This window comes from Chiloscyllium plagiosum, unplaced genomic scaffold, assembly GCF_037043375.1.
Source record: "Chiloscyllium plagiosum isolate Xiang-an unplaced genomic scaffold, Cpla_swu_hap1 HiC_scaffold_11, whole genome shotgun sequence".
NCBI lineage: Eukaryota > Metazoa > Chordata > Chondrichthyes > Orectolobiformes > Hemiscylliidae > Chiloscyllium > Chiloscyllium plagiosum.
In genome coordinates, this window is record NW_028270149.1 from 45,934,528 (window position 1) to 45,951,668 (window position 17,141).

General features: G+C 40.7%; 1 protein-coding gene across 2 annotated transcripts in view; it reads left to right on the forward strand.

Annotated features, from left to right (window-relative positions):
- rab41 (RAB41, member RAS oncogene family) overlaps positions 1 to 17,141 on the forward strand; it is a 63,324-nt gene that overhangs the window by 32,692 nt on the left and 13,491 nt on the right. Inside the window, exon 4 of one of the 2 annotated variants that reach the window (XM_043704760.2) lies at positions 6,176 to 6,281. In XM_043704760.2, the coding sequence (XP_043560695.1) occupies positions 6,176 to 6,281 (106 nt within the window). Of the gene's footprint in view, positions 1 to 6,175; positions 6,282 to 7,596; positions 7,703 to 17,141 lie in introns of both variants that reach the window. The other variant, XM_043704759.2, reaches the window with a different exon arrangement.

Consider the following 17,141-nt stretch of genomic DNA (forward strand, 5'->3'; position numbering starts at 1 on the left):
GTTACACATTGCTCATCTCAGGGGCAAAGTTGGAGGAACCTGTCTCAGTGCTAAAACATGCAGGAGGAAATACAAAAAAGATCTGCCCTGTGTCCTTGAACTCAAGAGAAGGGATGTAGTGATTGTACTGCAGTCAGCCCTAGCTGTCAGATATAAGCTGGAATGTCTGACATTCCTGTTCACTCGGGGCTGGATCAATGTCAAGGACTCTCCATGTGTAAGTAAAGGGTGATTGGAATACAGGTCTATGTGGAGTTATTTCAGTTTGTCTTTGAAATTCTCTTCCACAGTGCGCAGTTATGGTTTGATGAGTGAATATATTTCAGGGCTCAGATTGACATAATTTTGACAAGGGGTTTAAGGATTGTGGAGACTAGGTTGCAGCCTTAATCCCACTTTCTTGCCAAACAGCCATGACCTTACTGAATGGTGAAACCGGCTCAATGGACTAAATGGCCTACTGCTGCTCTTTTTAAAATGATCAAATGACATGTCCAATTCAATTTTTGAAACATGCCTTTTTGCTCAAAAATTCAGTTTTTAGTAAAAATATGGCCTGTATTTCATAAATCCAGACTGAGTAACCACCTTTGGATCCCTAGTCATATAATGCAAGTCCATATTTGCAAATCCCTGCTACTAATGTAACATATTTGATGCAAGTGCAGTTTAGGTAGGGTCTCAACACTGTATCAGGTAGTGCAAGCTACATTTGGAACTTGTGTAGAGTTGCTCTTGGTTACCCTGCAAGGCCATCTGCTGTCTGCGCTGAAAGCTTGCAGCCTCCTGCCAGCCATGCTGCAACCAATGAATGTTAAAAATGTGTACGCAATCAAAAATGTAATACACACATTGATTTATCCCTCTTTGCTTTTATTGAGCAGCAGTGTGATATTTCCTAATCTTCAATGATTTGACACAATTACCACTTTGACAAAATTGCATCTGTGCTTTCACTGTCTCAGCCCAATGTGTTCAGAATTCTTAGGTGCAAACCATCTAATGCATATTACTTTCCTGATCTTATAGACAAAAATGTTAGATGTCATGCCTAGAGCTGCAACTAGCTTTCCATCAAGTCATCCATTTCAAAGATATGCTTCCAGTTCCCTTCTGTTTGACACATTTGTATTTTCAAAGCCATTTTGATTAAAAAAAAATCTTTTGCTGTAATTCTTAAAAATCAAACCAGTTAGAAGATTTATGTCTCAAGATCACTCTTATTTCCTCTCCTAGTTGCTGTGACCATGTGATGGTTGATATCGTCTTGAACATCAGCAGTTTTTACAATCGTTGTTTATTCACCATAGCTATAAAGTAGAGAGATTTTTTTCTCAAAATAACATTCAATTTTGAAATTTTATATGACCTTTCGATTTTTAATTTCTTTTTATTAAAAGAAAAGCTAAAATCCAATCTTGCCTTTAATCTCTCCTTTCACTCATGCTGTATTCTTAATTCAGCTTGCAGTTGGCAGCCATAATCCAATATGGATTCTTTATACCCAAAAAAAAAACTGTCTATTGTGATCTCAGAAGTTGATAATGAAACTTCCCAATGTTACAAACTCATCCACACATTATGTGCAAATCATGCAGTGTTTGGGGTTTAGATAATTATCATTTTGTAAGAGAGCCTACTCTTGTCAGCAAAATAAAACACACTTTTCCACTTAGCTAGTGTTACATTCCCAATAAACTTTTAAGACTGCTAAGGATGGATCTTTGTAAACGTTCTCGGCATTGACAAACCTAAATCCATCTGGATGGCCTGTAGCTGTTGAGATACCTATTGTATTAATGTCTTGACTTCTCTGTCTGAAGTTAGGTCTAACTTGCAGTATTGTAATTCTATCACTGGTAGGGGCAAGGAGACAGATCACACATAGACCTTAACATAAGAATAAAAACTGATGCCAATCTGACACAAGTTGGCAATTTAGCTGCACTGAACAAATTGATTCCCAAGAAGTTTGGAGTTACATTGACGACAAACTTTTAAATATATATGGGGTCCTAGAGTTATGAATAGTATTGGTAGATGGTTCCATTTCTTTTTAAATGCATGCATGGGACGTGAGCTAGGCCAATGTTTATTGCAGTGGAAAAGGTGGTGGTAAGCTGCCCTCTTGAACTGCTGCTGTTCAATTCCATGGTTGTGGGAGATGGATTTAGAAGAGGAGTCTTGAGTTCAGTGTTCAGTAGCACAAAATGATCTTAATTGGAACTCCTTACCAATTCAGAGTGGGGGAAGCCTCTTGAGACAGACTCCAAGACATTCTAACTCTCCCATTTATTTATACATTTTGCATTACACGCAATATTGACATCACTGTTAGCCATATCCTATCTAACCTGCGCATCCAATTCTGTAAATACACAATCAATGGTGAACAACTTCATGGATAGCTCTAGGTCTTCCAGTGTTCTCATGTTTGTCAGGCATCTTTACCAACTATTCTTGGGCTCTCATAATACATCTTACGCAACACCTGTTATTTTTCTTTCCTGCTGTCAAGTTTCCCTGTTACCAGGCCTCCCTGCTGTCAAGAATATTTCCGCATTGACATTATTCCATTATTCAATCCCTCCTAATAGGAGAATGGAGATATCTACCTATTGTTTAAGGTTGCTTGTTTATTGGAGTTTAGTTAAATCCTCTATCAAATGTAAGTTGTATCTGTAATCCTAACATACCCTTATGAGTTTGTTCATGGCACTCACCTAAAAGTTCTTAGTTATTGTGGGATCAGACTTTTCATTCTGATCTTTACTAAACAACAAACTTTAACCAGGCTTGCGGAAAGGTGTCCATCTGAGATTCACTCATCCAAAATGTATCCCATCTGCTGTCTACATTCCTTCACTCTTTTTCTCATAAAGATCATCTTGTGATTTACCATGAGGCATTTTCTAACTCTGGGAACTGCTGAGTTCAGCTAGTGGTTCATTTCAGCTATTCTATGTTAGTTAAAAACCACAGTCATTTTGTTACCTTCAGCCATTGGCACCTCCAACAATGACTGACGAGGAATCACATCTGCTCTTAGGCTAACTATTGGCATAAGCTGGAATGGTCTACAAGTTGATACTAAACCTGGTGACTGCATTATGGATACATTTCCTTGGCTGTCATGGAATGGGATTTCAACCCAGAGCATTTGGCTCAGGCAAGGATGTCACATTTTATCCCACAACCTTTTTAATTGTATTAACTATTGGAAGTAAATTTGAAGATGATCAGTAACTTCACTGAAACATTATGTTGAATATTACTTGCTTTGGTTTTATCAGTTTTTTTTTCCCTGCCAATGTTGAAGACTTTTTTGTTATTGCTCTTTGCAGCATTTGGGCCAAATAAATAACTAAGTTAACTTCATTCAGAGTGCTGTTTGGATGCTGTGCTATCTAGTCAGCTAGCAAACTCGGTGAAGGTTCACACAAAGTGTAATCCTTAGAGATTTAATTTTCTGTTGTGTCAGCTAAAGCATCTAGTCTCCACATTATACTCGAGATCCCTATGCAAGGGAGCCATGAATGCAAAAGTCAACATCGTCTGCAATTAAACCAAACACCCCCTCCCCTCAGTCCTCAGCAAAGTTTGCTCAACTTGACTCTGCAATTATTTTTCTGACAGTTAATGAAATATGAGCTGTTCCTCATCTGCTGCAGGCTGTAGCGCTTGTCATTTTGTAAATGAAATTTATTTGCCCTGCAGGGAGCCTTCCAGAGTTTGGACTTCCCAGTGATTTCAAAAAATAGGTCCACTATGAGAATGTCCTCCCTGTCCAGGAATAAGAGTTTAGCATCATACTTGTCTTGAATAACTTAGGGTAATTTTGTGGCGTTCTCTCAAGATCTAGTGTTTTGAGCTGTTTTCAGTGGTTAAACTAAAATGAGCAGCTTAAAATCAATGCTGTGATAATTTTGCTTGTTATACTGCTGATGTTTAGCACAGTGGATTATAATGTACAGGATTTACTTCCAGGAGAAAGTGAGGACTGCAGATGCTGGAAATCGGAGTCGAGTGCGTTGCTGGAAAAGCACAGCAGGTCAGGCAGCATCCAAAAGCAGGAGAATCGATGTTTCGGGCATAAGCCCTTCATCAGGAATCTCCCATTTCAGTTCCTAATCTGAGACATACCCAAAAGGCTATAGATGAGAAACCATTAGCAGTCCACCTTTTATTGTTACCAGCCACTATTGAGCAATAGACAAAGAGTATTGCGAAGATCTGGTAGCACCAGTTCATTGTTTTGGTAGCCTACAAGGCTAATTAAAATTTATGTAGGGGAAAAGGGCTGAAAAAGAGTGCTCCCTATTGTCCTGTGTGCACTCTCTGAAATAGTGTTTTGCCTTATTCAGCTTGAGGCACATGAAGAGAAAAGTAATAACTTTGTCATTAGTCTCATCCAGTGAACAAATGCCCCCCAACTGGAGATCAAAGATCAGCTGTGATTCTACATGTGGTTATTGTTGAATGATCGTTAATGGAGATCAAGTGAGAACAGAATTGAGCTTTGTTGTAATGCCTTTATGATAACACATTGACATTTACTATCTAGAATCTTATAGCAAGAATGTCCTTTGTCAGTTACCAAAGATTAGCGAGCATATGTGGAATTGTATCCCAACATGTGTGCACATCTTCATGGAAGGATATGAAAAAGCACTAATATACTAGTGATGCTTCTGATGAAGGATTAGATGCCTGGCTGAAACTTATTGACTTGGTGCATGTTGCAGAGTGAATCTAGTCCTGCTTCCTGTGCATTCATGTGACAATTTCAAAGAGGACATCCATGTTTTTAATGAAAACAGCAAATGCTGGTGATCACAGCAGGTCAGGCAACATCCATGGAAAGAGCAAGCTAACATTTCATGCTAGATGGTTCTTCATGAGAGCTGATGTGAAGTGTGGAGGGAGCAGCATTTATGATTTAGTTATGGGTTGGGGTCGTGTTGAGTGCTGGGGGAGGAAGGATGTTGATAGTTCAAGTTGTGATCAGAATGTGAGAATGACAGAACAATAATGTGTCTAACTGCCAGACTTGAAAGAACAGACAGTTCCATTGAGGTGGGGGAAGCAGAGAGAGGACATGGTGACAGAATATAACAAGTAAAGCTAAAAGGGAAGTAAAGGAATGGGGGTTGGTTCACGATTTGAAGGTGTTGAACTCCATATTAAAATGCCTAGTCTGAAGAGGAGATGTTGTTCCTCAAGTTTGCATTGACTTACTGCACCTTGCCAAGAACAGACAAATGGGCATGCAAGTGTCCTGCAGTGTTCCAGTGAATCATATTGCAAACTGGAGGAACAACACCTCTTCTTTAGACTAGGCATTTTATAACCTTCTGGACTTATTATGGAGTCTAACAGGTTCATATTGTGAACCAAGCTCTATTCCTTTCCTATATAAAAGCAAATTACTGCGGATACTGGAATCTGAAACCAAAAGAGAGAATGCTGGAAAATCTCAGCAAGTCTGGCAGGTTTGACAAAGGGTCAGTTAAATTCGAAACGTCAGCTCTTTTCTCTCCTTACAGTGCTGCCAGACCTACTGAGATTTTCCAGCATTTTCTCTTTCCATTCCTTTCCTTCTCTTCTGGCTTTAGTAGTTACACTTTCTGTCACCATATCCTCTCTCCACTTCCCCAGTGAGACTGTCTGTTCCTTCAAATCTGGAAGTAAGACAAACAATTGTTCTGCCATTCTCACATTCCGATCACTTAATCTGCGCTATCTACATCCTTTCTCCCCCAGCACTCTATACCCTCACCCCCACACACAACTACAGCATAAATGCTGTCCCCTTCACACTTCACATCAACTTTGATGAAGAGCCATCTAGACTCAAAACATTAGCCTCCCTTCTCTCTGGCGATGCTGCTTGACCTGCTGTGATCTCCAGCAGTTGCTGTTTTCAGTACAGATTCTAGTATCTGCAGTAATTTGCTCCTTCATGTTTTTAATCATGTTTTTGTACCTGTATCTGAGAAATGGGATTAAAGCAATGGTTACGAAGCTTCCGGTAGGTTTGTAAAGTACCATTCTACTTTTAAGTTTTTATTTTTTAGGTTCCCTGCATTCTTCATTTTGTTTACTTTGCCTTTCAGTGTATTTTTCCTGTGTTGTTTTCCCATTTGGTTTTTCCCCTCTGCTCCTCCATCCCCAGATCAGACTCCAGCTGTGGGACACTGCAGGCCAGGAGCGATTCCGCAGCCTCATTCCCAGCTACATTCGTGACTCGGCTGCTGCTGTTGTAGTGTTTGATATTGCAAGTAGGTATTCGGTGTATGTGTTTTGATTCCAGTATAATCGGTTCTCTTTATAAAAAGATTATGGACTATCTGGAAATTAACAGACTCTCTTGGCTATTGAGGCAGCTTTAATAAGATACATTTTTGCTGTGATTACATTCTGGTGTCATTCACTAAACAAATCTTTCTTTAGTTATTAAGTGAAAGTGAATGAACTGGAACATATTTCACTTGCACTCTTAGACCTTGTCAGGCAACCTCCAATAACCTGTAGTTCGTTATCAGTGCAAAGCTTTCTCTGAATTTCTTTTGGAGTTTGGTCTATCTTGATGTAGGTTTACCTGCCACTAACTCCTGTACTCTACTGGTAACATGCCATGCTTCACTTACTGGTATATATTTCATCTGCATACAACTGAGTCAAAGTTTTCAAATCATCCTGAATTGAAAGTTATGTATTTAAGATTTAGCTCCAGTATTCAACTATTGCAGCCCCTATATCTATTATTATACTCTAACAACTCTTAACAGCTGTTAAAAAGGATGGAGACATCTAGCACCTGAACTCAATCCCTGTCTTCGATATAACATTTGACCAGTTGCTTGTTGGGGTGATGCTGCTTCTCTAAATTCTGTAAACATTGAGGTTTGGATGAGAGAAACTGAGATTATCTCAGTTGTATAATCACTTGCACTAGATATAGGAAATTGACAGGAATGTGACCTTCTCAGGTGAACTATTTAAAGTATATAGTTAAAGGCATAATCAAGGGTTTCGGAATACTTACATGATTGAATGGTTCAAAGGTTGGGTCTGAACCTCCTACAAGGTGTAATATGTGTTGAACTAGCTTGTGACTGTCTCTTTGCCTGTACTTTCCACACCTTTTGTATAAGACACAGCTCTAGCTGCAGAGGTTTCAAGTTTTAATTTAATCTGTCAATTTATGGCATATTGCATTTTCTGTTACAAAGGTGCCCACAGAATTGTTCTCCTCTTGTACAATTATATACTTGACACCTGATAACTTTCCTGAAATTCAAGGATTTGACTTATCCGGATATCTCATTGAATTGTCATTGGATGCAGTCAGCAGCGTCATTCTGCAGGCCTGAGATGAGATTAATGTAAAATGCACATTGAGCATTTTAGACTTTCTAATTGTCTTAATTTGCAACTAAATCCAATTATCATGAAATCCAATACAGTAGAGGAGATTCTGACCTGCTCCCAGTAGGTGGCATTCTGCTGTGCTGATTTGAGATTGGTCCTTGATCCTGTCATTTTCCCCTTGCCTTTTCTCTTTCTCTGCTGTCTTGGACCTGGTCTCTGCAGGTTCGACTGCAGCTCTGGGACACAGCCGGCCAGGAGCGGTTCCGCAGTCTGATTCCCAGCTACATCCGTGACTCCACTATTGCTGTTGTAGTCTATGATATTACAAGTGAGTGCAAATTCCTGCTAATTCTTTCTCTTGCTCCTGTTCCTCTGCATGACAGACTTCTATTTTGTCTCACAGGTATAATTTCTTATTAATATGCATAAACTGTTGCAGCTAATCATTTCACCATGTGCCCTAGAATGTAGTTATGTAGTAATGCAATTACTGAAAGTAATACCACAATGTTGAGAATAGCAGTACATTCGGGCAGCATGGCGGCACAGTGGTCAGCACTGCTGCCTCACAGCGCCAGAGACCTGGGTTCAATTCCCGCCTCGGGCAACTGTCTGTGTGAAGTTTGCACATTCTCCCCATGTCTGCGTGGGTTTCCTCTGGGTGCTCTGGTTTCCTCCCACGGTCCAAAAATGTGCAGGTCAGGTGAATTGGCCGTGTTAGGTGAAGGGGTAAATGTAGGGGAATGGGTCTGGGTGGGTTGCTCTTCGGAGGGTCGGTGTGGTTAGTTGCGCCAAAGGGCCTGTTTCCATACTGTAAGTAATCTAATCTAATTCAGACTCTAACTTAATTATTCATCTGGATTCCTAAATGTAATGATTGGTTACTCTTCATTCATTCATGGGATGCCAGTGATGCGGCTAGGCCAGCATGTATTACCCATCCCTAATTCCCTACAGGGCAATTAAGAGTCCACCACTTTGCCCCTTTTAAAACATGGCTAGATTTTGCAAGAATAATTCAATTGTTATCTTTAGGCTCCGATGCCAAAGGAAATCAATGTTTGAAAGCAGGCATTCTGAAAACAAAACTTTGTTAAAATATTAATTCACAATCTGTCTATAGTAGACTTGGAACTTTGCAAACAGACTTCCATTTGTCCATTGCATTCTTGATATTGCACCTTAACTATTAATTTGAATTTGATGAATTTCTGATCTGTTGCTTGGGGTTAAGAACTGACATTTAAGAGATTTAACACCTGACAAGTTGTTCCTTTTCAATTCACTCCTAATGTACCTGTGACCACTCCTCTTCCCTGCCCCCCCTGCAAGAAATGTCTTAATTGCTTCTTGAAACAATTTGGTGTCTGTTTAACAATGATTGTTACCCTTTTAGTGAAAAAGTTGTACACATTTTACCCTGCACCTGCTATTCCTAGCTTGAAAGCAATTATCCCTCTGTGTGAATGATTCTTCATGATAAAGAATGTGCTTCATTTGGTCTTGCTTTCTCTCCTAATCTCAAATGCCTCCTTTTTTCACTATCTGGATGTTACAAGCAAATCAACTTCAGGCTGATCCACAGCTACCAATGCACGTGGACTATGTTATTCAATTTTGGTGTTTAAAGGGTGTTTCAGAAATGGATTCAAAATATTAAAAGCATTTTCTGATCATGTAGCTCCTTCACATTCTGCTGTTAAATGAGTAAATACAGGGATAGTAGAGATCATGTTAAGATGATACAGGGCTGGAGAGTTGGTGGGGAAACAGCCTGTGCATTCTTGGAAGTTGGATAAAGCAGCAAATAGATAATGATCCACAGGAGGAAAGGAAATACAGAAAATTGGTATCAACGTTCGAATTGTTTTTTTTTTAAAAGTGTGTAGAAAGACCCAGTTGAAATAAATGGCTAACCAGCAGAGAATTAAGCAATCTTGAGTGTAGTCGGTTTCCATTTGCTTTTCTTCCAGTGTTGTAGATTATTGATAGATTAATAATAAAATTGTGGGCGGCACGTGGCACAGTGGTTAGCACTGCTGCCTCACAGTGCCAGAGACCCAGGTTCAATTCCCGCCTCAGGCGACTGACTGTGTGGAGTTTGCACATTCTCCCCATGTCTCCGTGGGTTTCCTCCGGGTGCTCCGGTTTCCTCCCACAGTCCAAAAATGTGCAGGTTAGGTGAATTGGCCGTGCTAAATTGCCCGTAGTGTTAGGTGAAGGGGTAAATGTAGGGGAATGGGTCTGGGTGGATTGCGCTTCAGCGGGTCGGTGTGTGGACTTGTTGGGCCGAAGGATCTGTTTCTACACTGTAAGTAATCTAACAAAATGCTGGAAACATTCAGCACATCTGACCATATCTGTAGTGAAAAGAAAGTTAATGCTTGGGTTGTTCCAAAATTAGAAAATGTTGAAGATGCAACAATATTGAAACAAAGGGAAAGTGCAAAAGTGAAAGTCCATTATAGTGACAGAAGCTACGATGGTGCAAGACTAAATGTGATGGTAATGGGGCTAGCAAAGACACAGAAGATGGGTCTAAGGGAAGTGTGAATTGGAAAAGCAGAATCATCCTAGGTTGGGTATTGTGTTTTGAGAAGGGAATAATTGACAGTCTATCTGTGCAAGGCTCCTTGGGAAAAGTGATTGTAATATGGTATAATTCTTCTTTTAGTGAGTGAAGTAGTTGATCCTAGGACTAAGATTGAGTCTGAATAAAAGAAACTACAATGGTATGTGGGATGAGTTGGCTTTGATAAATTAGGGAGCTTTACTTAAAGGGATGACTGTGGATAGCCAATTCAAACATTTACAGTACATGGAGGAACTGCAGTAATTGTTCATTCTTGTTTGACACAAAAATAAAACCGGAAAGGAGGCCCAACCATGGCTAACAGGAACTTCAGGGATTGTATTAGATCCAAATAAGGGGCATACAAATTGGTCAAAAAAACAGTAGGAATGAGGAATGGGGGAAGTTTATATTTCATCAAAGGAGTACAAAGGGATTGACTTGACAAGGAGGAAGTAAAGTACGAGATTAAGTTTGACTGTAAACTGATTGTAAAAGCTTCTATGGTTATGTACATGAACAGAAGACAACTATAGGAGGAAGTTAGAATGAGAAACAAAGGAATGACATACTAATATATATGTTCTGGATCTACCTTCACAAAGGAGGACACACATAACATTCCAAATATGTTGGGGAATACTGAGTCTAATGCGAGGGGGGGGACTAGGGAAATTATTGGGATTAAAGACTGATAAATCACCATGGCCTCATAATTTATATCCATGAAAACTTAAGGACGTGGCCCTAGAAATAGTGGCTGCATTGGTGGTCATTCAAGATTCTATAGACTCTGGAACATCTATGGATTGCAAGGTACCTAATGTAACCCCACGTTTTTTTAAAAATGGCAAGTAAACAGAAGGCAGGTTAGACTGACATTGGTAGTGAGGAAATTGCTAGAGTCCATTTAACAGATTATATAGCAGAGCACTTGTGGGAAAAGTGACAGGACTTGACAGTCAGCATAGATTTACAAAAGGGAAATTGTGCTTGACAAATGCATTGGACTTTTGAGGAGGTAACCAATAGAGTTGATATGGAGAGCAGTGGGTGTGTTTTGTTTTGACTATCGGGAGGCTTTGGATAAGGTTCCACATAAGAGATTAGTATGCAAAATTAAAACCAATGGGATTGGGGGTGGTTGCTTACATGGCTAGAGAACTGATTTGTAGACAGGAAACGAGGAATGAACAGTTTTTTTTTCCCAAGCAGTAGGAAATGGCTAGTTGAGTTCCGTAGGAATCGGTGTTTGGACCCAGGGATTCACTATGTATTAATGATTTAGTGAGGGAAATAAATGTAATATCTCCAAGTTTGTAGATGCAAAGCTGAATGGGAGGATGAAGGGGATGCTTCAATGAAATTTGGACAAATTGAGTAAGTGGGCAATTCATAGCAGATGCAGTATAATATGAATAAATGTGAAGTTATCTACTTTGGTAGTAATAACACGAATGCCTACTATTGTCTAAATGGGGAAAAGAGGAGATGCCACGAGACGTGGATGTCCATGTACACTTGTTGCTGAATGTAAACATTCAAATACGGCAGATAGTGAAGAAGGTAAGCTGTATGTTGGTCTCAAATGTCCATGTTACAGAGGAGGACGTACTGGATATTTTAAAATGCATAAAGGTGGATGAATCCCCAGGACCTGATCAGATGTACCCTTGAACTCTGGGAAGCTAGGGAAGTGATTCCTGTGCCGCTTGCTGAGATATTTGAATCATCAATAGTCGCAGGTGAAGTGCCAGAAGACTGGAGATTGACCAATGTGGTGCCACTATTTAAGAAAGTTGGTAAGGAAAAGCCAAAGAATTATAGACCAATGAGCCTGACATCGGTGGTGGGCAGGTTGTTGGAGGGAATCCTGAGGGAATGGATTTAAATTTATTTAGAAAGGCAATGACTGATTAGTCACTGTGACTTTGTACGTGGGAAATCATGTTTCAGTAACTTGATTGGGTTCTTTAAAGAAGTAACAACAAAGAGGATTGATGAGGGCAGAGTGGTGGCTGTGACCTATATGGCCCATATGGCGTTTGACAAAGTTCCTCATGGTAGACTGTTTAGCAAGTTTGTATTACGTGGAATACAAGCAGAATAGCCATTTGGATACAGAACTGTCTTCTATCTTTGAACCAGAGGGTTGTGGTGGTAGAGGGTTGCTTTTCAGATTGGAGACCTGTGACCAATGTGGTGCCTCAAGGATCAGTGCTGGGTCCATTGCTTTTTGTTATTTATATAAATGATGTGAACATAGGAAGTATAGTTAGTAAGTTAGCAGATGACACCAAAACTGTTGGTGTAGTGGACAGCGGAGAAGGTTACATCATACTAAGCTCAGTGGGATTTTGATCAGGTGGGCCAATGGGCCGAGGAGTGTTAGATGGAGGTTAATTTAGATATGTGAGGTGCTTCGTTTTGGAAAGGCAAATCAGGGCAGGACTAATACACTTGCAAGTGTTGCTGAACAAAGAGACCTTGGAGTGCAGGTTCATAGTTTCTTGAAAATGGAGTCTCAGGTAGATAGGATAATGAAGAAGACATCCTCAGTGCTTGGGAGCCTCCTGTGAAGCGCTTCTGTGGTGTTTCCTCCGGCATTTATAGTGGCCTGTCCCAGCCGCTTCCGGTTGTCAGTTTCAGCTATCCGCTGTAGTGGCCGGTATATTGGGTCCAGGTCAATGTGTTTGTTGATGGAGTTTGTGGATGAGTGCCATGCTTCTAGGAATTCCCTGGCTGTTCTTGGTTTGGCTTGCCCTATAATGATAGTGTTGTCCATGAATTCGACAAGCAACATGAATTTGACTGGGACAAATCTTATCAACGTCTTGTACAGCTGCAACATGACTTCCCAACTCCTATGCTCAATGCCCTGACAATAAAGTCAAGTATACCAAACACCACCTTCACTATCCTGTCTACTTGACACTCTACTTCCAAGGAACTATGAACCTGCACTCCAAGGTCTCTTTGTTCAGCAAGACTCCCTAGGATCTTGCCATTCAATGTATAATTTCTACCCTGATTTACCTTTCCAAAATGCAGCACCTCCGATTTATTTAAATTGCACTGTCTGCCACTCCTCAGTCCATTGGCCCATCTGATCAAGGTCCCATTGTACTTTGAGGTAACCTTCACTGTACATATGTCTCCAATTTTGATATCTGCAAACATATCTCCTACATTCACATCCGAATCATTCATGTAAATGACGAAAAGCAGTGGACCCAGCACATTGTGGCACACTACTGGTCACAGGTCTCTGGTCTGAAAAGCAAACACCTACCACAATCCTCTGTCTTCTACCTTAGAGCCAGTTCTATAATTCCCCTATATTCCACGTGATCTAACCTTGCTACCTAGCATACCATGAGGAGTTTTGTCAAATGCCTTTACTGAAGTACATATGGATCATTTCCACCGCTCTGTCCTCATCAATCTTCATTACTTCTTCAATAAACTCTTATCAAGTTAGTGAGATACGATTACTCACACACAAAGTCATGTGGCATATCCTGAATCAGTTCCTGTCTTTCCAAATACATATAAATCCTGTCCCTCAGCATATTCCTTCCAACACCTTGCCCACCACTGATGTCAGGCTCACTGGTCTATAGTTCCCTGGCTTTTCCTTACCACCTTTCTTAAATAGTGGCACCATGTTAGTCCCAGTGTTCCAGCTCCTCACCTGTGGCTATCTATGATAAAGACACCTCCGCAAGGGACCCAGCAATCACATCCTTAGCTTCCCACAGAGTTCTAGGGTACGCCTGATCAGGTCCTGGGGATTTTTCCACCTTTGTGTTTTAAGATGTCGGGCACCACCACCACGTCTGTAATATGGACAATTTTCAAGATGTTGCTATTTATTTCCCCATGTTCTTTATCTTCCATATCCTTTTCCACACTAAACACTGATGCAAAATACTCATTTAGATCATTCTGCCCCCTCTTTCTTCTACGGTTCCACCTGTAGGTGGCTGTGCTAATCTGTAATGGGCCTTATTCCCTCACATTACCCTTGTGTCTGTAGTATATTTTGAGAATCCCTTTGGATTCTCCTTACCCCTATTTGCAAAAGCTATCTCATATCTCCTTTTTGCCCTCCTGATTTTCTCCTTTAGTATACTCCTACTGCCTTTAAACTCTTCCAGGGATTCACTCATTTCCTGCTGTCTATACTGACATGTACTTCCTCCTTATTCTTGATCAAAACATCAATTTCGCTAAGCAGCTAGGATTCCCTATACATGCCAGCCTTGCCCTACCTCCTGAAAGGAATATACTGTTTCTGGGCTCTCATTATCTCATTTTCGAAAGCTTCCCACTTTTCAGTGGTCCCTTTTTACCTGCGAATATCCACCCCCAATCAACTTTTGAAAGTTCTTGCCTAATACTGTCAAAATTGACCTACCTCCAATTTGGAACTCTAACTTTTGGATGCAGTCTATCTTTTTCCATCAGTATTTTAAAGCTAATAGAATTATGGTCAGTGGCCCCAAAGTGCTCCCCCACTGACACCTCAGTCATGTGCCCTGCCTTATTTCCCAACAGTAGGTCAAGTTTTGCATCTTTTCCAGTAGGTACATCCGCATACTGAATCAGAAAATTTTCATATACACACTTAAATTCCTCTCCATCCAAGGCCTTAACACTATGGCAATCTGGAAAGTTAAAATTGTCTATCATAACCACCTTGCTATTCTTACAGATAACTGACCATGATCATATCGAATGGTGGAGCAGGCTTGAAGGGCCAAATGGCTTGCACTTGCTCCAATTTTCTATGTTTCTATCAACAACCACTGTCCAGGGGAAAAAAAAACTTGTGGACCCCCAGTTTACGATCTGAAATTTTGGATTTGATGTTCAGACTGACAGTTATGAAGTACCTCATTAAAAGTTGTTCCCCAAGCTTATGTTGAGCTTTGCTAGAACAGGGTAGGAAGCTGAGAACGAAGCCATCAGAGTGGATGAAGAATTAAAACTATTTGCAATTGGACACTCTGGGTCAAACTGATGAACTGATCAGAGGCTCTCTGCAAAGCAGTCACATTATCTGAATTTGGCGCCTCCTTCAAATACAGAGGAAATTGGTGATCGGCAAATACTATATGGAGATAAATATGAGTAATTCACTGCTTCACCTAGGCGGAGTGTAAGGACCTTGGACATTGAGAAGGCAGGTAGGAAAAGGACAGATGTTGCATATTCTGTACTTGCATAAAGATGAAGTTTGAAGTTTTTTGTGATAACTGATTGGACATGGGTATTCCAGAGGGAATGGGATCTTCATGCTGAAAGGGGAGAGTACAATGTGTTTAATGGAATCATGCTGGGTATTGTTAGAATTAGAATTAGAATCCTACAGTGTGGAAACAGGCCCTTCAGCCCAGCAAGTCCACACCAACCCTCCGATGAGCATCCCAACCAGACCCACCTCCTCCACCCCACCATCCCACATTTATCCCTGACTAATACAGCAAGCCTATACATCTCAGAACACTATGGCCAATTTAGCATGGCCAAACCATTGTGGTTTGACCCACAATGCTGTTAAGGAGGGAATTCGAGGATTTTGACCATTGTTGAATACAAAGCCAGGTGTGATGAAAGGTGAAGGTAAAGGGAACGCAATCCATGGGTCTGTGTGTATGGGAAATGCAGGATCAAACAGAATGAAGTAACCCTTGATTTGATTCATTCCCTACTTTCTCGCAACCCCCTCTCCCCCAACCTCCTGCAAGCTGGTCGTTTCTATTGTCTCCCTTTTTACATTGGTTAGGCCACTTTTGGAAAATTGTGTGCAGTTCTGGTCTCCCTTCTATTGGAAGGATGTTGTGAAACTTGAAAGGATTCAGAAAAGATCTCCATGGACGTTGCCAGGGTTTGAGCTATAGGGAGAGGCTGAATAGGCTGTGGCAGTTTTCATTGGAGCATCAGAGGCTGAGGGGTGGTCTTATATAGGTTTATAAAATCATGAGGGGCATGGAGAGGGTAAATAGACAAGGTATTTTCTCCTGGGGTGGGGGAGTCCAGAACTACAGGACATTGTTTGGGGTTAGAGAGGAAAGATTTAAAAAGGACCTAAGGGGCAACGTTTTCATGCAGTGTGAGCTGCTAGGAGAAGTGGTGGATGCTGGTACAATTACAACATTTAAAAGGCATCTGGATGGGTATATGAATAGGAAGGGTTTAGAGGAAAACGGGCCAAGTGGTGGCAAATGGGACTAGATTAGGTTAGGATATCTGGTTGGCATGAACGAGTTGGACCAAAGAGTCTGCTTCCATGCTGTACGTCTCTATAACTCAGCAATTTTAGCCTGTTCCACTATTCAATATGATCATGGCTGAGCATCCAACTCTGTACCCTGTTCCTGCTTTGATCCCTTTAGCCTTGAGGCATATTTCTAAATTCTTCCTGAAAACATTCAATGTTTTGGCCTGAACCAATTTCTGTGGTCGATAATTCCATAGGCTTATCATGCTCTGGGTGAAGAGATTTCTCATCTCAGTAGATATGAATGTCCCGAGTAGAATGTGCAAAGTCAGCAACCAGGAGATTAAGCTTAAAATGTCACCCCATGAACAGGAAGATATTTTGATGAGTCCTTCTCACTAATCTTGGATGCAGTGTGCACCATTCTCTTGCATCCAAAGGTCTGCTTCTAACGGAGTCCAAATCCTAGTGTCTCATCTCTCAAATAGTTTTACAAACAATCACAAAGATAAAAACAGATTTGAGAAAGTACAAGACAAAGTGGAAAGATGAGGGAGTAAGGGAAATAATAAAGAGGAAATGGATGGGAGTTTGATTGTGGAGCAAGAAGAGGGATGTAGCTGAAGGAAAGGATGAAATGAAAGGGAAGTTTGCATGGTAGAGAGGAGATTAAGAAGGGTGGAGAATCGGAGAAAGAAAGAAGCTAGTGGTGAATAAGTGAAAGGGCACAATATAGAAAACATAAGAAAAAATATCATCTTGTCCTTGTGATGTTCCAAAAGGCTTCACAGCCAATTAACATGATGATCACAAGTACAGGGGATAATTTGTGTAGAGGCTTCCAGTGTCCATTAAGTGAGTGACTGTTTGTAATGAAAGTTTTGTTGAGAAATATTGGCCAAGGCACATGGAAAAAACCTCTTGCCTTTGAAAATGCTAAACTTTGCAACTTCTTGAAAAACTAGTCTG